General features: G+C 42.1%; 1 protein-coding gene across 5 annotated transcripts in view; it reads left to right on the forward strand.

Moving 5' to 3' along the window:
- The first annotated feature begins 1,707 nt into the window (after positions 1 to 1,707).
- The window catches only part of Bard1 (BRCA1 associated RING domain 1), a 74,614-nt gene continuing 54,049 nt past the window's right edge, over positions 1,708 to 22,272 (forward strand). For 2 of the 5 annotated variants that reach the window (XM_076550170.1, XM_076550171.1), the window contains exons 1-3: positions 1,778 to 2,021; positions 14,852 to 14,908; positions 17,104 to 17,252. In XM_076550170.1, coding sequence (XP_076406285.1) covers positions 1,882 to 2,021; positions 14,852 to 14,908; positions 17,104 to 17,252 — 346 coding nt within the window. In that variant the 5' untranslated portion in view covers positions 1,778 to 1,881. Of the gene's footprint in view, positions 2,022 to 12,452; positions 12,594 to 14,851; positions 14,909 to 17,103; positions 17,253 to 22,272 lie in introns of those variants that run through there. The other 3 variants (XM_006972245.4, XM_042260171.2, XM_076550172.1) reach the window with 3 other exon arrangements.

Consider the following 22,272-nt stretch of genomic DNA (forward strand, 5'->3'; position numbering starts at 1 on the left):
ATCTTTGTGTACAAGCCCAGAGGCAGCAAGATAGGGACCTCTGAAGAGTTGAAGAAAAGCTCCATGGGATAACATGGCATGTTTCCCAGGTTGGCATAGGCCACCTTATCAGAAAGCAAGGAAATACCGTTAGAGTTTTATTTTTATTTTTGGTTTTTCGACACAGCCTTTCTCAGTGTAGCCCTGGCTATGTTGGAACCCTGTAGACCAGGTTGGCCTTGAACTCAGAGGTCTTTCTCTGCCTCTGCCTCTAGAGTGCTGAGATTAAAGGCATGCTGTCACCACCAGCCTGCTGACTGAGTTTAATCAGGGTAGTGCCAAGATGAATTTTGTGTTTGGCAATGTTTTAGATTGCTTTAGTGAGGCCTAAGGAATGGAGGAGACCTAGGCAGATGTGTGGATTCCAGAAAGAAGGCAGTAGCAACAGTTTTGGGGAAACAGGCAGTTGGGGATGTTAAGCAGAGAGAAGTAGGTAGATTAAAGTAGGGGGAAAATGCAAGAATGTGTAAATAGGTTGGAAGCCCTGGAGAGGCAAGGTACTGCTTGCCTCGTGCTACTTGTAAAATACTCAGCTCCCCAGGAGGGTTGGGGATATGGCTGGTAGAATGCTTCTAGCATGAAGGAGACTCGAGGCTCAATACAGCGCCACGAAACTGGGCATAGTGGTACATTATCTGTAATCCCATATCGCTCACGAGGTGGAGGAGGATCAGAAACTGAGAAGTTCAAGGTCATCCTTAGTTACAGTTTAAGCAAGCTGGGCAAACATCAGACCCTGCTTTAAAAACAAAACCAAACCAAAACCAAAACCAGAAAAAAAACAAAAACATATCCCGGAGGAAGGTAGACACTCTTTATCAAACAAAAACGTTTTATGCAACTTTTCATATTGTAAAAGTAAATCAGACTTCTCAGACATGCCCTTGATCAGATATGTACAGCTAGTTAAAACTCGATTGAAACCTTCTTTTTACCGGGTTCTTGTATCTTACAGCAAGAAGGAAAAGAAAACTTGCTTATGTAAAGGGTCGTACTTTCATTGACATAGGTAAAGCTTTTCCAAGTTCAACAGTAGAGTAAATGCCATTCTTTGCTGATAGCTTCAGCAACGAGATTCTGGGGACGTGGGTGCGCTTGACTCCAGCTACCCGGGGTAGGTACACAAGCTCAGCTCCGGAAAGAAACCCATGCTGAGCCCCGCTCCTCAAGGCCCCGCCCCTTTGCTTGGCGCTCAGGAAGTTCAAGCGCGTTATGTCCCGCCTCCCGGGGCTTGAGGTCTTGACCTCTACCTAAGCCTCCTAAACCCGGCCACCAGGGACATTTGCAACATTTCCGCTGTCCGGGACGCAACCCCTGAGGGCGTGGCCTCCAGCCTCTCCCCCTCCGTCTCCGGAACTTGGAGCGCACTTCTGAAACCCCGCCCCCAGCCCCTGAGGGCGTGGCCTCCAGCCTCGCCGCTCCGTCTCCGGAACTTGGAGCGCACTTCTGAAACCCCGCCCCCAGCCCCTGAGGGCGTGGCCTCCAGACTCGCCGCTCCGTTTCCGGAACTTGGAGCGCACTCCTGAAACTCCGCCCCCAGCCCCTGAGGGCGTGGCCTCCAGCCTCGCCCCTCCGTTTCTGGAACATGGAGCGCACTTCTGAAACCCCGCCCCCAGCCCCGCCCCTCCGTCTCTGGAACTTGGAGCGCACTTCTGAAACCCCGCCCCCGAGGGCGTGGCCTCAAGCCGCGCCCCCTCCATCCCCGGGAATTTCAGCGCCTTTCGGCGGCTGCCCAGCCCCAGGCGTCCCACAGGCTCCGAACCTCCGCGCGCCCCGGTCTCCGGCGGTGACCAGCGGGGGTGCGGCACCCGAGCTAAACCTGACCTCCCGCCCTCCGAGGGGATGCCGCGCAGGCCGCCGACGGTCCGCTCGGGGAACAAGCCTTCTCCCGCTCCCGCCATGGAGCCGGCTGACGCCGGGCCCTGGGCCCACAGCCGCGCGGCGCTCGCCCGCCTGGAGAGCCTGCTGCGCTGCTCCCGCTGGTAAGGACCGGCCTCGCGACCGGAGGTGTCGCCTGCCCCTCCGGGACCCGTTCCTGTCTCTTCCGAGCGGCCTCCCAGCCACTCGGCCGCAAACTTGGGTTCAAACGGCGCTTTTCGAATTTTCGCGGGAGAACAGCCTTGGGGGCGTGGCCTGGAGGAACTCCGCTCGCTGGCCCCTCCCCGAAGGCGACGCTCCGAGCTGGGTGGGGCTAAGGCTTGGAGGGGAGGGAGGGGTCTTTGGGTCGGAGTGCCCAGGGCAGGTGGTCCCCTGGTTCCGAGCCACCACTGCCCCTTTGAGGCTGACCTTTTGGACCCTTTCCTAGTAGCATCCTCGGTGTGGGGCAGAGTAGGCGGGCGGCATGGATGGTGACCTGGTTAGGGGTAGTTTGACCACGGCAGTGGGATGGCCATTGCAATTTTCCCTTAGTTTGATGGGTGGAGAGATGATGGCACTGTACCACTGATCTCCACCACGCCCTGTCAAGGATTTTATTCTGTCCAAAATACTCATCTTGTGTGGCACTTCCTTACCTGTAGCAGTTTGTCGAATATGACCCAGGAAGTGACCCTCTTTTTCCCATTTTTCTCTTTTGGCAGTAGTGAATGATGAACCTTTAGCCTCTAGCACTCAAATTACTGTAGTGTTAAACAGCAACTTTTTTTTAAAGTAAGAATTAACTGACAGCGAGTTTTTCACTCATATTATTATTATTATTATTATTTACAAAATCTTAGAATCTGAAAGAATATCAATACAGTCCTTAGAAAATTGGCATGAAGACATTTCTTAGCATGAAGACATGCTAAGCTGTGCTTATGTTTTCCTGAAGTATTTGGGTCATCCTTCTGGGTGTAGACATCTGAAACTGTACTAGTTGTAATAGCTGAAGCCAGTGATGGCGCACACTTTATTTTTATTTATTTATTTATCTATTTTTGGTCTTGGTGGCGCACGCACACTTTCAATAGTGGAACCAAAGGTAGACGCTTGGTTGGCAACAACATTTCACTTAGGGTGTGTCAGAGCACTTGAGTTCAGGTTCCAGCCACATCTTTGATCTTCTCTGTACCTCAGTCGTAATGATTTGCTCATTCGTGTGTTATTTTGTGAATAATAAACATTTGTGGCACACAAGTTGTATCATGGTGACAGTGTTCTGAATATCAGCAAAGCAGACAAACACCGTTTCTGTCACTCTGCCTCAGGGATCCCAAACCTTCTATTTGGGAGAGAAGACTAAATGTAATTATACCTGTAAATTGTTCCCTGTGATGAATATCATAAACGGTTACAAAAACGTGATGAAAAAGTGATTCAGTCCATTGGCTGAACCATTTGGAAAAGACTAATTAGGTAAAGTATATTAATAATCTGTAGATTGTCCTAAAATTGAAAAAGTTTTCCTTTTTACCACCTGCCAACTATTTCTTGACCATCTAAATTAAGTGAACTTAACATGAGAGCCAACAGCCTGAAGATAGACAGCCGTAGTTAGGCCCAGACTTTAATATAGCACATCTAGTTGTCCAGAGAATATTGGATTTCTTTTTTTTTTTTTTTTTTAGTATTTGAGCCTTTGGTAGATGAACTAAATTTAACTATTAGATGAAATAATTTCATAGAGGGCCTTAAGTTAATGTTTTCCTCTGAAGTGTCAGCAAATACTACTTAGATTTTGCAGCCACAAATAGTCCATTTTCTTTCTTTCTTTAAAAAGGTTAAAACAGTGCTTGTGCCTTTAATCTAAGCTCTCTGGAGGCAGGTACAATCAGATGGCTCTCTTGAGTTTCTAGCCAGCCTTGTCTACATAAAGTTCCAGGCCAGCCAGGGCTACATAGTGAGACCCGGTCTCAAAAACCAAATCAAAACAAAAATATAAAAGCGTTCTTTGTTTGTTTGAGGGCTATAAAAAATCAGGCTGCTGGCTTGATTTGGACTAGAGATAACAACTTTCCAAACTTAGTTTTGTATTTTTTTTTTTTCTGTTGATACTTGGTATGTAGCCTAGGCTAGCCTGGAAGGTGTTATGTACCCATGCTATCCTTAAATTCAGTGATCTCCAGCTGTAGCCTCCTTAACATTAGGACCAGCTGTAGCCTCCTTAGCATTAGGATTACAGATGTATGCCACCAGGCCCAGCTTCAGACTCAGTTTTAACAAAGGAAACTTAAGTTGAAAGAGCCTTTGAGCGCCAGGCGGTGGTGGCACATGCCTTTAATCCCAGCACTCAGGAGGCAGAGCCAGGCGGGTCTCTGTGAGTTCAAGGCCCAGCCTGGGCTACAGAGTGAGTTCCAAGAAAGGTGCAAAGCTACACAGAGAAATCCTGTCTTGAAAAACCAAAAAAAAAAAAAAAAAAAAAAGAGCATACAGTTTTACATTGCACAGAAAATGATTTCTGTCACATTGGGAGTGCTTTTCTTTTCCCCTTTCGCTGTCTGTCAAGCTCTCTCTGCCTCTCCCTTCCCTCCTACTTGCTAGAAAAGAGCTACCCAGGATGGTCTGCTGCTTGCTTCGGCTCATCATCATCCGGAGTGTCATGTTATTTGAAATTGTGTGTGTCCTTTTACAGAGCTTCAGAGTCCTCCCCGGTAGGCTGGCGATTACCCCGATTACCCTCACATTCAGCTTGCAGCTGTCATCTCTCTTGCTGCTCCCAGCTGTCACCTGTCTTGTGTAGCACAGTGGATCTGTTTTGTAGCAGGCAAGACTTGCTCTTACAGTGGATTGGCTACATTACAGGGCATCCTTTCCTGACCTTTAACATGACTCTGGCTTCAAGGGAAAGCTGGTGAAAGTGTCCAAGAGGCCAGATGTGACATTTATTTCGGACCAAGGCTCACAATGAAACAGAAGCTATTTAAAGACTGGGAGAAAGCAGACCGGAAGACCTTATTATTTGAGGGGCTGGCAGAAAGCAGAGTACTAGTGTGTTCCTGAAGGAAGCAGGAAATGCATGTAGGATCTGCCCTGTCAAAACTCCAGGTCTTCCCTGGTGCTCTTTTGTGAATTAAAATTAATTAGGTACTTCCTGGCATATTTTTTGGGGTAGAGGGAGGGTTGGGCTTTTTATGCCAATTGTATTTTGAGCTTTTTATATCATTTTAGAGAAGATTAAATGTAATCCTAACTTTGAAGATAGTTGATTTTCTTTGATCAAGTTATCCCTTATTTAAAAGACAATTCATTTTACATGTAAGTGTATATACATATCTATGTACGTGCATGAACATGTGTCTTTTGAGGTATTCTTGCCCCGTGGTTCAAACTGTCTTGGTACTCACTGTGTAGCCCAGGGTGGCCTTAGACACATAGTGAGCTTCCTGTCTTAGCCACCTAAATGCAATGATTATAGATGTGAACTTGGCTTTTTTTTTTTAAATGTCTTTTGGCGGGGATTTAGAGATATAGGATCTTGCTCTGCAGTCCATGTGGGCTTTAAATTTGGGATCCTCCTACCTCAGCCTTGAGAGTGCTGGGACCACAGCATTATACATGGGTTCTAGGGGCTGGGTAGGTTTTTCAGTGATTGAAGTGTTTGCTGTACAAGCATGAGAATCTGAATTCAGATCCCCAGCTTCCACATAAAGGTGAGGCTGGGTGTGCACACATGTAACCTCAATGTGGGGGGTGGAGGGAGACAGTATGGCTGAAATGGTTATCTCTAGGTTAAGTAAGATTGTCTCAAAAAAATTAGGTGAAATGATTGAGGATGATATTCTAGCATTAGCCTACACATGCATATATCACACATGTCTACACCATGCCTACAAGTAAGTATACATACAAATAAAGGAAATAGATAGACACCTGCCAGGCCAGCCCAGCCCAGCTTCAGATCCTGGGTCAGTGTTATTACTCTTTGTTTATTCATTGTTTACTTAATATTAATAAGATTACCTGTTTTATACTAAATGGTAGATGAATGTTCCTAAAATAAAGCACAGATTGCCTGACTCTAGCATTTAGCTCTTGCCTTTCTTTAGGAGTTTTGATTCTTCAGAGTGATTCTTACAGGCCAGTGATCCTTAAGTAGGATGATTGCTCCCTCTGGTTTGCTGTGGCTCTGGTTGGCTATTCATTAGAACAAGAAATCACTGAGGCATAGTAGTGGCAATGCATTTTCTACCCGTAAGGCATATGTGCTCAATTTGAAGGAGAGTAAGGGACACACAGTTCAGGGTAATTGATGTTGAAGGCCCAAAAGATGTAGAGGAATGAACTTGGCTTTGGTCTGTATAGCAGAGGCAAGCCACATGGGCTTTGCACTTGTGCCGTTGAGATGTGGGTAGATGTTTATTAATAGAACCATTGGTCACAGTGGTGGTGGTGGAGATACGATTGTGTGCTAAAAATGGGAGTGGGTGAGATGGTCTAGGAGTTAAGACCAGTTGGATCTTGAGGGATAAGTAGCCCAACAACAGTGTTCATTTAGTTTACATAATTAATGTTCTACTTTGCTTCCCCGTGGTTGTGATTAACACCATGACCAAAAGCAATTTGGGGAAAAAAGGATTTATTTCAGCTTATATTTCTAGATAAGGGTCAATCACCAAGGGAGACCATGGCAGGAACTCAAGACAGGAAACTGGAAGTGGGAACTGAAGCAGAAACTAGGGAATACTGCCTGCTCTCTAACCAGAGTTCAGCTGGCTTACTTATCCAGCCCAGGCCCAAGCTGCCCACAGTGGCCTGGGCTTTCCACATCAATTGTCAATCAACACAATAGCCAATCTGATAAGGCAGTTTTTCAATTGAGGTTCCCTTGACCCAAGTAACTCAAGGTTGTATCTAATTGACAATTAAAAAAAATGAACCAGCACAGCTGACTTCCTAAAGAAAGCTATTCTTGTGGCCTCCTAGAATTCTGGTGTCCGTAGCTATCAAATGATGAACAGAAATGAACTGGCTTTTAAAGCTGTCTCCAGTGTACAGATTTCATAATTGTCAGCATTGTGTAAAGCCTTTAATAAAAATTTAACATCTATGTAAAAAGGGTACAGATAGTGTCCAGCTTGCACCATATCCTCCAGTCTAGAAATCATTTATTCATGGAATTTATTTATGTGTTACTTTACTTATTAGCTTGATAATCTGCCTCCTTCAGTTATGGTATAGTTCTCATAAAGGTAGGTTCACATTTTTAGCCACAGTGCCAGATATAATATATAATTTAATGAATGAAAAAAAATTAGGTTAAGTAGGTCCCAATTTCAAAGTGGTGATACCAAGATGACCTACTTAATTCATCAAGAGCACAAGATAATTCTGCATTGGTTTCTAGTGTTAATTACCAATACTGAGCAGTGGTTAAGGCCTCAAGGCAGCTGTCCATGTAGGTCAGTCTGACTTCTGAGATTCAGAGTTGAAATGACCATATATGCGGTCCCTGTATGGCTGAGGAAGGTCCCAGCTTCTGTTGTATAGGGCTTGTGACTTCTAGAGAAATTTATCAGATACATGGGACACCTTTCTGTAATTTTGAGACAGGGCCTCATTATGCTGCTTAGGTTGGTCTCAAACTCACAGATTCTCACTCCTCAGCCTCCCTAGTGGTGGGATGGCCGGGGCATGTCACCGAGTGCAGCTGTATGTCCCCTTTTCTGTCCCTTATACCACAAGCCAAATATTACTGGTAAGCAGGTTTGGGCTCAGAGGAGACATCAGAGCGTGACAATGGACACATGCAAGAGTTACTTACATGTGATTGAAGTCTATTTCTAGAAATGAGGAGGGAAGAAAGGAACGCCGAAGTGTGAGCCTTGAAATCCAGCATTCGAATGGCAGATGAAAGGGATGAAGCTTTAAAGGACAGCGAGAGGAGCAGCTGCTTAGATGTTGTCTTAATTTGGAGGACAGGGAATGGAAGACAGACACGACACTGCTCGGTCAGGTCTACCTGACAGTCACTCGGGCTTGTATAGAGATTCCCCTAGGATAGGATCTACTATAATTAGTCATTACTGAAATTCTGTTGTGCATTTACTTTTGGGATAATTGTCTCATTCATTCAACACTTGTGGACACTAAACAATTAAATACAAATTTAAAGTTTTCCCATGTGATTTACCTGAATCTGACATAAAATCATCACAAAGAGACTCCAGCCAGGGAAGCAGATCAGTGCCTTGCTCAGCCATCATCAGAGAAGCTTCCTCCTGCAGCAGATGGGAACAACCAGACAATATTCAGAGAGGAGACACCTGGGAACACTCAGCCCCAAATGGGATGTCTCCATCAAATCCCTCCTCTCAGGGCACAGAAAACCCTGAGGAAGAATGTAAGAGCCAGAGGGGGTGGAGGACACCAAGAAAACAAGGCCTTCTGAATCAACATGAGTAGAGCTCATATGAATTCACAGAGACTGAAGCGGTATTCATCAGGCCTGTACGGGTCAGCACCTGGTGCTTGTATTATGGCTTCCAGTTCTGTTTTTATAGGATTCTTGGGTGGGAATGAGTGGTCTCTCCATCTGTATCTTCCCCTTGCACCATTTCTTGGGTTCTTTACCTTCTGGTTGTTTTGGCCTATTCTGATCTGTCAGTTTTTGTTTTATTTTATCATCCTGTAGAAGTCTGTTTGTCTCTAATGAGAGACAGAGAAGGGGTGGATCTGGGTGAGGGGATAGGGTGGGGAGGAACTGGGAGGAAGAGTAGAGGGAAGGGAAATTGTAATCAGGATATATTATGTGAGAAAGAAATCTCTCATGAATAAAAGGAAAGAAATAGTCGTAAAGAATAGTATGCTTAGTTGGGCATGATGGCCCCTGCACTTTGGAGGCAGAAGCAAGAGCATTATGAGTTGAGATTAGCTTGAACTGTATAGGAAGAATGTCTCAAACAAACAGACATAAAGCCCAAACCAAACGAATAAGGTATAGTTCATTTACCTTTTGCCTTACTCACCAAAGATGTCTCTTCTCTTAAAGGGACATGTAACAAATGGCTTAATTGGCTTGGAAAATTTGTACAATTTCATGTTAAATACACTGATCTACAACTTAAAAATACCTTGAGGATATGCTAACATGTAAGAGCACTGGAGTCCTTGTTCCATCTAAAATTAACTAGCAATTGGTACCTCATGGGAGTTTGGGGAGCCGTTTAGTTAAATCCTTCAGCTTCATTAGTATAATCTCAATTGAATTCAATTTTCCTTTGTAAAGAAAATTTTATCAGTAGGATTTTTGTAGACTTGCTTGTTCTCCCTGTTTAGTTTGACTTTAAGTTATAATGCATGGGTTACCTTGATCTTCTCATATCCTCTGTAGAGAAGTGTGGGTGTAGTTGAGAGTTGTAAAGCTAAGTTTTTAAGAGGTGTGGAGTTTTTTTTAAAGATCTCCTTATCAAGTAAGTGTCTTTTCTGCAGTTTTTCCTTTGCGGTGTATTTCTATATCATGGAAAAGGGGGTAAAGGTAGAGTGATGGATTTTTGCACAAAGTCTTCCATTTGCTTCATCGTCTAAGGGTTATTGAGATCAATGCTAGGTGGGTAAAAGGGACTAGGGACTTAAAAAAGAAAAGGTCTCATGTGAAAGGCTGTAGTCTATTTGGAGAAAAGGAAATGAGAATTGGCAGGTAAAGTAAAAGCCTCTGTTTTCAGTATTAAATTCCAGAGCCCCAATTAGATGCCGATGCTGCTCTTTGGAACTTTAGAACATTTTATTTCTCCCTTCGGTCTTATGTTACTTTGTTTATACAATCCCCCACTAGATTGCAAGCCCCTTAGGAAAGAATGGCAGAGTCAGTTTAGTGTTCTTCACCTGCTTGGTAATTGCCTCCAGTCCTAGGATGGACCTGAAATCCACGAAGTTCTCTGCTTATTTGTGTAGTGTCGTTTTTGTGTGTTCCTGTATAGTGTTTGGGTAGTGTGTTGAGTGTATTAGATGCTCATATTTGTTGCATAGAAGGAAGTATATTTTAGACTTGGAGAACAGTTCAGTCAGAGTCGTGGGGCTGGAGCTGGATAGAGGATATGTGGGAACTGTCACAGACACTGGCCCAACCACAGCAGAGCTTCTGCTGGAGAAGAACAAGAAGGGTCCTACTGCATGGCTTTGCTGTTACCAGATTCTGAAGGGCACTGTCGTGGTAAAATGTTTAATTTAAGATAATACTCCTGAAGGAGTGAGTGGCAGATAAGGTTGATCCTTGATTGTCTGGTAACTGAACATTCTCAGTTGCTTGTGTATCCTTTAAGAGATTCTGTGTGTGCCTCCAAATGAGACAATACTGTACATGAAGTTAGTAGTACATGAAGTAATGGCTTAGCCATTGCCTCACTGCTAAAGACTTAAGTTGCTTGTAGTCTTTTGTAGTAACACTCAGTGCTGGATTATTTTTACCAGATTTTAAAGGCCTATGCATGAACATAAGGTAAAAGCCTGTAGTGAATACATTGTTTATCTCATCGCTCCTGAGGTCCATAGTTTGGGTTCAATTCATTTTTTACCTCTAGGTTTTCAAATAACATTTATATCCCCATTTCTAGGTTGTTTTCTAGTTTAGATGCTATTTCCTTCCTTCTTACTCTCAAAGCTGAATTTTCTTATTCTGTATTAACCTTGTACTGGAGAAGGTGACTGACTGGGTGTAGCACTCACCATTATTAATTAAGTCTTCACTATTCTGTCACACCTCTTACAACCTTTGAAAAGTCCTATGTGCCAGTTTCTTTTTAAACAATATATATGACATTTTAATTGGATTTCCTTTTCATATTTTGAAATTTCAAATAGGTTTGTCCTGGGGCCTTTAAGGCAGCAAAGATGTCTTACTTTTTAAACATCTATCTTTAGTTTTGAGGGTTTCATACATGTATATAATGAAATATGATCATAGTTATCCCGTTTTCCCCTCTAGTTCCTCCTATACTCTCCCAGCCCACCCTGCTCCAACAGCTCTTGAAATTTCCTTCAACCTGTTAAGTCTTCTTCGTGCTGCCCTGTGTGTGTGTGTGTGTGTGTGTGTGTGTGTGTGTGTGTGTGTGTGCGCGCGCGCGCGCGCGCTGTCCACTGGAGCATGGGAAACCTCCCAGGGCCACACCCTCAAAATGATGCTTTCTCCTCTCCTTGGCAAGTCTGTGGATCTCCTTAGTAAGGCTTGCACCTGGAGATCACTACCTCATCTGTGCTTTGGCTGTCTTGATCTTGTGTGGGTTTAGTGTATTGTTTCTTAAGTCTCTGAAGCTTTTAAAGACTTAACCAGATAATGTTTGCTGTTTTGAAGTTTCCTTTACAAGTATCTATTATACTCAACAGAAATTCCTGCAGCTTGAATAATTGAGTTAAAGTTGTGTGCATTTAAGATTTCGGTTAGTATCTCTTAGTTGTAAAATAAAATTTTTCATTCTTGGTATCTTCTTAACCAAAAGTTTGGCTTTGACATAGATGAACCTCTGCAGTGTCTACCTTGTACCTCCTCTTGAAGTTGGCCTGCCTTCTCTCAATTTGGCCATCACATTTCCCTCAACTGCTCTTCTCCCCAGAACCCACACAGAACTCACTCACAATTGCCATGTCTTTTCATTTGTTGAAAAAGCCAGCCTGCCGCACTAATTAGAATAGTTCTACTGATCAGTTACTCATAGATATCATGCCACTGCTATTCACATGGTAACATCATTGCTAGGGTGAAAGGGAAGAACTGTAGAAAAGGTTCAGAGTTATCTTAGCAAGGAAATGGGAGGCTTAGAAACAGAACGCAGACTTAGTGGTACCAGAGGAAGCCAGGAGGCTGTGGACTGACTGCATTGCGGAGATCTGCTGCCGTGGAGGGTAGGAGGCAGAGCAGCTCAGGCAGGGAGAGGTGCTGTGAGAAGATGAAGACGCAGTGGAAGGAGAGGCTTCAGGAAGGAGATGAGGTCAGTGTAACTTCACGGGGAAGTCAGGGAGGAGAAAGAAGCGACACCCTCCCCCAGGAGAGCTTCGTTGAGGTACCAGCCAGAGCTAAGATGGTAAGGACGGATTTACTGGTGGAGCACTTAGTTCAGCTGGGGGAGATGGTAGAATGGGTGGTGGGGGCCAAGTGCAGGGTTTTTTCAGGTTGAAGGGGAGGTTACCTGGATTAAGTTTTCTTTTGCTGTGAAAAGGCACTTTGGCTACAGCTACTCTTATAAAGGATTTAATTGGGGTGGCTTACCATTTCAGAGGTTTAGTCCATTATCATCATGGGGCTGGGGCAGGACATGGCAGTATGCAGGCAGACGTGGTGCTGGAGAAGGAGCTGAGAGTTCTACATCTTGATCTGTAGGCAACAGGAAGTAAACTATGTCACTGGGCTTACCTTGAGCTTAGGAGACCTCAAAACTCACCCCCACTTCCTCCAACAAGGCCATACCCACTCCAACAAAACTGCACCTCCTAATACGCCCCTCCCTATGGAGGCCATTTTCTTTCAAACCACCACATTACCTGTGTATGCTTACATGTGAGTGAAAGAAAGGTGATTCAAATCATGATGGCCACAAACTTTAATCAGCTATGGGAGCTTGAGAGCAGCCCATCTCAGGAATGAAGAGTACCCAAGGAAGGGCTTCTGCCCTGAGACCAGAGGGAGAGATGAGGCTATGAAACAGGTAGCAGGGGTCTAGATGGTCACAGATTCATACCGTGGGAGGGACTTAGGAGCACAGGTAGCTTTGAATAACCATGTAGTCATTGCTTAGCTTTTTACTTACTGATCATCTCATCATTCTGGAGATATAAAGAATACTACTTTTTAGAGACGTATTTTTTCCTCTTTTTCTCCTGTTCATTTTGGATAGAGTCCCATTTTTTTAGGCCAAGATGGCTGGGAACTCGTTGTGTAGCATAAGCTGTCCTAGACCTAGGATTCTCCTACTTCTGCTTTCTGGGTGTGGGGAATTAGGTGTGCACACCACTTTTGTCAACCACCCTCCCCCACCCTTTGTGTTTGGAGACAGGGTTTCTCTGTGTAGCCCTGGCTGTCATAGAACTCACTCTGTAGATCAGGCTGGCCTCGAACTCACAGAGATCCGCCTGCCTCTGTCTCCCGAGTACTGGGATTAAAGGCGTGCGCTGCCACCACCCTGGGCTTCCTTCAGTTTTTATTGGGGTATCCAGAGCCTGAGCAAATAAGGCAGAGAACCCTGGGGCCTATCTAGCATTCTGAACTTACATTCCCAAGTATCTTATGCCAGTGGCAAAAGTGGCTCTGAATCATTAAACCTTGTAGTCTGGACTGAATATGGAATCCAGTGAACTACAAAGATGGTCAGTTTTCATCTAGATAGAGAGCGGTTGGGTTTGGCTAGAATGATGCAATATGAAATACACAGAAAAGGTATAGGAAGTCTATATTGTAGGGGACCAAGTAGAATTAGCCCTTAATTATGAATGAAGTGGTTAGGCTTGGTAGTTAATATAATACAAATTATAGAAGCCACATGAATACTGGTTATAATCATCTAATTGCCAGGATTGGGTCACCAAACTCATTTTGTCAATCTATCCTGTGTAGTGTGGTCGAAAAATGAGATTTTGTGAGTTTTTGAAAGGAATGGGTTTTATAATGTCAGCGAGCAGCATTTTTAGTAGCTTGAGAATGACGGGGCTGTACTGTCTTTTCATGGCCTCTTCCTGAAAGCTCCATTTCACCTTAATGTTCATATCTATTAAAATGTGCAATGTGAGACGTTTGATCTTTGCAGAAATGTGGAGAACTGTGTTTCACTGATATGTGGTTTGTGTTCAGAGGTAATTGGATAATAATGGTGTAAACACCTAAAGGTCTTGGGGTTGGTATAATAAGCCAAGTGCAGGAAGTGGTTGTCCTTTAAAGGCTTTACTTGTGTGCTGTGCTCTTGACGCATTACCCCGCTGAGTGTCAAGGCTTAGCATATACACATTGGAATTGAAATGTACCGTATACAGAAGGCTAGTGTTAGTGGAAGGAAATTTTCATAGAACGTGTATGAGTTGGTTGTAACGAAATCGTGGGTAAGATGCTCCAATTCATGAGAATAATGCAGTTAAAATTAGGGTTTTGGTTATGAAGTATGTAGTGAATAGTTCTGGATTACAGGGGTCGCAGAGTGGGCCTATAAATACAACAAGAGCCTGTCCTTTCCCAGGACTTTGAGAGGCAGCAGGCATTCTGATGGACAGTACTGGGGAGGTTTTGCTTTGGCCTCTCTTCTCTCAATGTATTGACTCTCTTCAGTCTGAAGACTGCCAGCTTGAATTGTGTCTGGAATTGTTTAAACAGTCAACTAGCTGTGGACTGAAAGAATGATCATATTTGGTCAAAACTTCTATAAAAAGTAGATGGCTCCTTAATAGTAAACAATTAGGTTTTGTTTGTTTGTTGTTTTTAAATGGGAAGCCAAGTATTATTATGGTCAAGGTGTCCCAATGCCCTACTTTTTTGGGACAGTTCTAGTTTGTATCCCTTGTCCCAACATTTTATCCAGTTAAGCAACCCTCTTCACTCTGAGAAATGCTCTCATTTGGATGGCAGGCCACATTTTGAGATTTATGGGTTTCACTTCAAATCAGTCAGGGTAGATGTACCTTAGCTGTTGAAAGAGGAAGTTTAGGGGTGCTTGAATACTGATCCCTTTCTCTCACCTCTCAACAGATACATTATAAAAAGAACTCAGACTTGTCATGACATTGATAATTGCTATTTGAATACAGCAAGTATGTCCGTGGGATATATAACCAGCAGAATTAAAGCCTTTGCAATAAATGTATCCTTAATATTTTCTGCTTTGATAAAGAGAGAAATAAGATAGTGTGGGGTCTTGGGTTTGTAACATATTGGGCATGAAATGTTTATGTAGCAATAACTTATCTTCTTTTCTTCCATCAGCACTAATATTCTGAAGGAGCCCGTGTGCTTAGGAGGATGTGAGCACATCTTCTGTAGGTGAGTGGTTAGAGCCTGATGTCCACTCTGATGTAATCATGGTGTCTGTCCTGACGTCCACTCTGATGTAATCATGATGTCTGTCTTGCTGTGAACTGTTGTAATCATGGTGTCTGTCTTGATGTCCACTCTGATGTAATCATGATGTCTGTCCTGATGTCCACTCTGATATAATCATGGTGTCTGTCTTGATGTCCACTCTGATGTAATCATGGTGTCTGTCCTGATGTCCACTCTGATGTATATCATGATGTCTGTCCTGATGTCCACTCTGATGTAATCATGATGTCTGCCCTGATGTCCACTCTGATATAATCATGGTGTCTGTCTTGATGTCCACTCTGATGTGTGTCATGATGTCTGTCTTGATGTCCACTCTGATGTATATCATGGTGTCTGTCCTGATGTCCACTCTGATGTAATCATGATGTCTGTCTTGATGTCCACTCTGATGTATATCATGGTGTCTGTCCTGATGTCCACTCTGATGTATATCATGATGTCTGTCCTGACGTCCACTCTGATATAATCATGATGTCTGTCTTGATGTCCACTCTGATGTAATCATGATGTCTGTCCTGATGTCCACTCTGATGTAATCATGATGTCTGTCCTGACGTCCACTCTGATATAATCATGGTGTCTGTCTTGATGTCCACTCTGATGTAATCATGATGTCTGTCCTGACGTCCACTCTGATGTAATCATGATGTCTGTCCTGATGTCCACTCTGATGTAATCATGATGTCTGTCCTGATGTCCACTCTGATGTAATCGTGATGTCTGTCTTGATGTCCACTCTGATGTAATCATGGTGTCTGTTTTGATGTCCACTCTGATGTAATCATGATGTCTGTCTTGATGTCCACTCTGATGTAATCATGATGTCTGTCTTGATGTCCACTCTGATGTAATCATGATGTCTGTGTATTACCTTGAGTTGAGATTTAGAACTGTTTTCATTTACAAATACGAGTTAATGCTCAGAGGGGAATGTCTAGCGTTCCAACGGAAGTAGCTCTGTTAAGGTTTTAAAAAACCTCAATGCCTTTGATATAATTCTGACATGTCTTCTTGAATATTCCAGTTTTGAATTACTAAGATAATAATCTTTCAAAATTTATTGAAATCCAATTTTTCAATTTCCAAGGCGGGGTGACTTCAAACAGTAGATGTTTGTTGTTGTAGTTCAGGAGGCAGAAGATCAGGTTCTGATAGATGTTGGTAGGGTTTGTTCTCTCTGAAGGCTGCAAGGGAGACTGTTCTTCCCTGTATTCTTGTGGGCTGGTAGTAAGGTTTTCATTGCTGTGACAGAATATCGGATTGAAACAGTTGATGGGCCTATATTAGTCAACTTTTTGTCACTGTGATGGAATACCGGGCATACATTACCTGAGGAGAGATTTGTTTGATTCCGGGGTCTCAGGTTTCTGAGGAGAGATTTGTTTGATTCCAGGGTCTCAGGTTTCCGGTACAGTGCTTGGCTTTGGTGTCTTTGGTGCTTGAACACCAGTTTTGCTTCTTGGGGTTAGTGTAGTAAGTCAAGTGCAGGGCGTGGTCATCCTTCAAAGGCCTTGGGAGAGAACCTTGTGAGAGAAGGGCGCTGTGGGGAGAGGTGCGGGTGGAGGTGGATGCTCTGTCATGGCGGGCAAGAAACAGAGGGAGGATTTGGGGATTTGGCTCTAGGTATAACCTTCAAAGGCATACCTCTCGTGAAGTTTCTAGCTAGGTCCCACTTCTTAAAGTTCCCTCTACTTCCCAAAATAGCGCTACATGGTTGAGCACCAAGTATTCAGCTGTGAGTCTGTCAGGGACTTGTAATGTTACGTTTGAATCATAGTCTCTGAAGGACACATTTGACATCACACATATATAACAGGGGAGGCGAATTTATTTTGGTTCATGGATGTAGAGGTTTTTGGTCCATAGTCCTTTATATTGAGACTGTATTTCTTCATATCTCTAAACCTTTACCCTTTAGGAGCTATAGATTTGTTTGCTGGGAAAAATTAGGTGGATAATAATGTCTCATCATAGTAAATTGATCAGAGACTTGACATATATGTGCATGTCATATTCTCAGAGCACACTGCTTTACCATTCTATGTTAGACAACCACTGTTTTCCTTCTTCTATTCATACTCTCTGGTGTTTGGAGTACAGATTCTGCTGAATTATCTTTTAATTTTTTTAAGTGTTTGTATAAGCGACTGTGTTGGATCAGGATGTCCAGTGTGTTGTACCCCAGCCTGGATCCTAGACCTCAAGATAAACAGACAGTTGGACAGCATGATCCAGCTTTATAGTAAGCTTCAGAATTTGCTACATGCCAATAAACTTTCAGGTGAGTAACATACCTTCACTGTTTTGTTAAAGAGTGGACAAATTAATGATAATGATTACATGAAAGATGGATAAAGAATTCTGAATGATGTAGTTCAGATTTTAAGATTAGTAGGTTTTTTTTTTAAAGTTATTTTGAGAAATGAGATAATTAAGTCTCAACTTTATAGATGAGGTGCCAAGGTCCAGAGAAGTTAAATGCTCTTGCCTGCAGTCACATGTATAGTTAATACGAGTAGCCAGAGAAATCGTGCTCATTTCTTGATGTCAGTCCAGAGAGTCTCACTTCATACTGACTGCTTTCTACAGTTGGGATAATTTCTGTAGACTAGATGCTAGTGATTTTATTTATAATAGTCCTTAATTCACTTAAGTACCCTGTTACAAGATAGAGTACAATATTCTTGAAAGGATCACTTTTCTAGTCTGAATTAATTAGGTATACATTTTGAAAGAGCAAAAATCTAACACTCTTTTTCTTATCTATTTAAATGGGGGTTAATGTTTTTCAAATTGTTCTTAGACTCTGTGTATTAACTATATATCTTCCCATTGTGCTTTCTGCTGAGAACTAATTGGCTGTGAAAAGAAACTAAAGTGTTTTGAATTTTCATAATTGGATGTCGGAGTTGTCTTTTTATTGACCAAATCATATCATTTTAGCATGTATTTATAGGAGAACCTGTCTTTCAGGATGCCATGAAAGATTGATAATGGTAATGTAAAATTGTTGGCTTTTTAAATCTTTTGTTCTTTTGGATTCTGATGTGATAGTGTAACTGTCAACTATTAGTAAAAATTGATTGAACAAAATTAAACAAGTCAAATGCTTTTAAAGATTATTGACAATGGGTCTATATTTTTAAGAATGTAAGTCATAGTCAGCCGGTGTTTACATTTAGTTATTTGGTCATTGTATTAGACTCCATTTTTTAGTGATAAAATAGGTTATGGTAGTACTATGACTTATGGTTTCCAGGTCTGTACATATATTTTGTAAAGTACTTGCTTTATAAAGTATTGTGGTTATAAGTCTCTTAATGCATTCATTTTAGGACTGACAACTTAGTATTGGGTATCCAGGTGGGGGACACTTCTTCATCTTTCAGCCTTCACTAGTTTCCTGTTGTTCTGTGTTTAGGGTTGAGGCCTCATGAGGTTTTTCCCTTTTGTGCTAGCATGCCTGTTGGTGTCATTGGTTCTGGTCTTATTTGGGCAGCATGTATATGTGTATATAATTAATTATATGAATAACAACTGTGTGTGTGTGTGTGTAAAACAACAAAGAAAAAGAGTATGAATTTGAGAGAAAGCAAGGTGGGAAGATAATTAGGAAGAGTTGGAGGGAGGAAAGGGAACAGATGTAATTATAATTTCAGAAAATAAATGATACAAGAAAAAACAAGATTATAAAAAAGATGTATTGAGGGAGCTAGAGAGATGGTTCAGCAGTTAAGAGCACATATTGCTCTTGCAGAGGCCTTGAGTTCAGTTCTAGTACAGGTCAGGCAGTTGGCACTTTCTCCCCCTCCATCTCCAGGGCATCTGACTCCTGGCCTCTGGGCACCTGCACTCATGAGCACATATACATGTTGATGAAATTAAATCTTAAAAAAAGAAAAAGACTGCATTGAGAAAAGCTTCGTCATTAGTTCCTCTGAATGTTTTTCTTCCTTAAGATCAGCGTATGATGGCGTGTATTTGGTAGTTGAAAAGATTGTGTGTATGATGTAATTGGCCCCTCTCTACCCCCTATCCCCGATATGTACTTTAAATTGACGTAGTGATTCCCAGTAAGGGTCCATGTGTCTTTGGCAGTGTCAGAGTTGGGAATGGAGAAGAAGCAATGAGTTCCTTGAATTACTTGGACAGTATGAACAATATGTCTTTGAAAGTTGCTTTTATTAGATTCTTAGAGTTATGTCTGATTGCTAAGATTATTGGCCAAGCACTGAAATGTGGGGTTCTACTTTTGAGATTGTCCTATTTTAACTCGACTCTTCTCTAATTACTGTGTAGTAGGGTGCTAGGTTATGGCAGATGCTGTAACACAAAGTGACACACCAGGTGGCTTAAGTAAAAGAACCTGTCTCGGTTCTGGAGGCTTGAAGTTTTAGTTTCAGAAGTGTCCTTTCTGAGACCCATGGCTTGTACTCATGTTCACCTCATGTCCTCACTGCGTTAGGGTCTCCAAGCCAGTGCAGCTTCATCTGGATGAGTCTGTCTAAGACAGACTTGAATTCAGATTACATTTTAGGTACCAGGTATTAGTCATGGTTTCTGCATATGGATTGAGAGAGGAGAAGGAACTTCACAGTTTAATGCATAATTAAATAACTTGACATTTTTAATGGTGATAACATAGGAAGAGGCTAGACTGGCCTTTGTAGGGTAATTGCCATTTTCAGTGGCTCACTAGGGTGTTAGATACCTTGAGGTACAAAAAGGACTAAGAGTCCTAGAAATTTACTGCAATGAAGGGTGTTTGAACCATATTATAGTTTTTGTATTTTGTGGATGGTGGAAAGATTGAGTTTCAAGCAAGGTTCAGGGTGGGATCCAAGCCCTTTTAGAGTATGTTCTTACTGTTTTTCTACTTTGAACATTTGTTTATTCAGTAGGCATTGGCTAAATTGGGTGAAGTAAGTTGGGTGGAAATTGGCAGGGCGGGACTGGAGAGCAGATCCCAGCGCCCCCACTGCACGCTGACCATGCCGTCAGCATCTGTGACTCCAGCTCTGAGAGCTCTAACCGCCTCCTCTGGCCTTCCTGCACACACAGGCACGAGCACTTGTATACAGGTGCGCACCTATGCACGCGTGCGCGCTCACACACGTAAAGTAATCTAAAAGAAGAAAACAAAACCGACCGTGTGCCTTTGCTATCTTGATAGGAAATCACAGAAATGTAGAGAAACTTACTGAGTATGCCTCTGTTTTCAGAGGACAGTTTTTTTCCCCTATTTTAAGCTGTATCATTATCTACTTCTCCCTAAGTCTTCTCAAAACAAGGCAGCTCTGCAGGGTGTCTCAGCTTTAAGTTCCCCTCCAGTAGCTAGCTCCCTTTGTTTCTTTATAGTTCCTGTAGTACATGGAATGAGGGCCTGTGCCGGTTTATCTAGGAAGTATTTCTAAAACTAAATTTAAATGGTAGAGGTGAAATGTTTTACAGGTAGAAGGAACCAGGAATTGGGAACAAGTGAGGATTGATAGTTTTGTAAAAAAAAAAAAAAAAAATGATCTCACCTTAAGACAAGGACCTCAGACCAAGTGATTCCTGAAGCCTTAGCTGACTCCAAAATTCCGTAACTGTTAAGTGATCACATGTCAAAATGCTAAACTAAGTAAAATGGTTAAACAGCTCTCATGTTTGCTTCATCTTTAAACAAAATCCTGTAGTTTATAATTTATCTTTCAAATGAACCTTGTTACCTTCATTTACTACAAACTATGCAATTACTATAATTAAGGTGGGTAATTAGGAGGAACTTGTCAGATCATGGACATGGTATGTGATACACTAGAGATGAAGCAGCCTGATTTATAGGAAGTGTGCAAAGAGGAGCTTCTAAACATTTCAACATATTTTTCTCGGTTCAGTGTACTTTAAAGAGAAGAGGTTGTCATAGTTTCCTGATGGCCATTTATGGATAATTTTAGTTTATTCTTTATAACAATCTGTTTTCTACTAATAGAGTTAGATTTAAAGTTTCTCTTCTCCCCCTGAACCCATCATATTAAATCAGCCCTTGCAGGTGCTGGTCAAGTTTTGTGGAACGTGTCGGTGTTGGTGACATTAAAATAAAGCACGCTGATTGTGCTTTCATAGGAGCACAATTTACATTTCTCTTCTCTAGTTTGGGGAAGGATGCTGGTCCTTCTGAAGTGATTACACAGTGTTTCATATATGCTGTGACTTTGTAATAGACAAAGAGGAGGGTTTGGATGGCCATGTTGCTGCTGTTCTTTTAAATAGACCTAAATACATCTTAACTTACAGGATAATTATTCTTCAGTGAAGGTGTTAATGTTACACAGATGGTTAACAGAGTGCCTCCCTTTCATTTTTTTTTTTAATAAGGAACTAGCTAGTCAGAGATTTCTCAACTTCTGTTGTGTAACTTATAATAGAGAATAATTTGGGAAGCACACAATGTACATCATTATAATCCTTTGATGTAGATTAATGATAGTGAAATCACATTTTCTAATTGCTTCTCTTTTCTATGCTTATTAAATTTTAAGAAAGAGAAAACTTGGCTAAGCAGCTCCTTAGTAACATGTGTGTGTCTGTTTCTTGATATTTCGTAGTATATTCTGAAATATTTAAATTCAGAGAATAAGATTCTTTTAAATGTCATCATTAAGAAATTTGCTATGCAGAGGAAGGACCAATGTTTTTCTTCATGAAATGAATATGATAATTTATCGAGCTTAGAAGCATTCACCCATAAAACAGTTGTAGCTGTTAATAATATGATTTATGTTCTAGCAACTGAGTTGTTTTGCTTTTCAGTTTTATCTTAGATAGGCTGCATAAAATCCAGAATTTACAGTTATTGTTTGTGGTTATCCTTGCTTAGTTAGACCACGTGGGGTGATTAAAATCCGTGGGCATAGGTGGGAGTAGCCCTTAGGGAAAGGATTGTGTGCATGTACATTGCCTCGTTGTGCGCTCCCTTCGCTCTTTTCCAAGTTAGCAAACGTGCTCTCGAGGCTGAAATGTAGTGTTTGTAGACTGAATGTGTTATCACTGTGCACATACCTTAATTTCCCTGTAGCTGCCCAGGTCTACTTCTTATTAGTGTTGTAAACATTGAGAAATCAAGATCGGACTCTTTTTTTAGTTGAAAATGTCATCATCTGCATTTAAAATAATAAATTAAAACCAAATGCAACTTTTCACAGACTACTTGAGGATTAACCTTTAAGGCTTTGTAATCCTGAGGCCTTCTTAAGAAGTAATCTCTGGTAACATTTCATTTTGACCTTTCTTTAGACTCGAGATTGTACCAGAAGTGG

This window comes from Peromyscus maniculatus, chromosome 13 (genome assembly GCF_049852395.1).
Source record: "Peromyscus maniculatus bairdii isolate BWxNUB_F1_BW_parent chromosome 13, HU_Pman_BW_mat_3.1, whole genome shotgun sequence".
NCBI classification, from domain to species: Eukaryota; Metazoa; Chordata; class Mammalia; order Rodentia; family Cricetidae; genus Peromyscus; species Peromyscus maniculatus.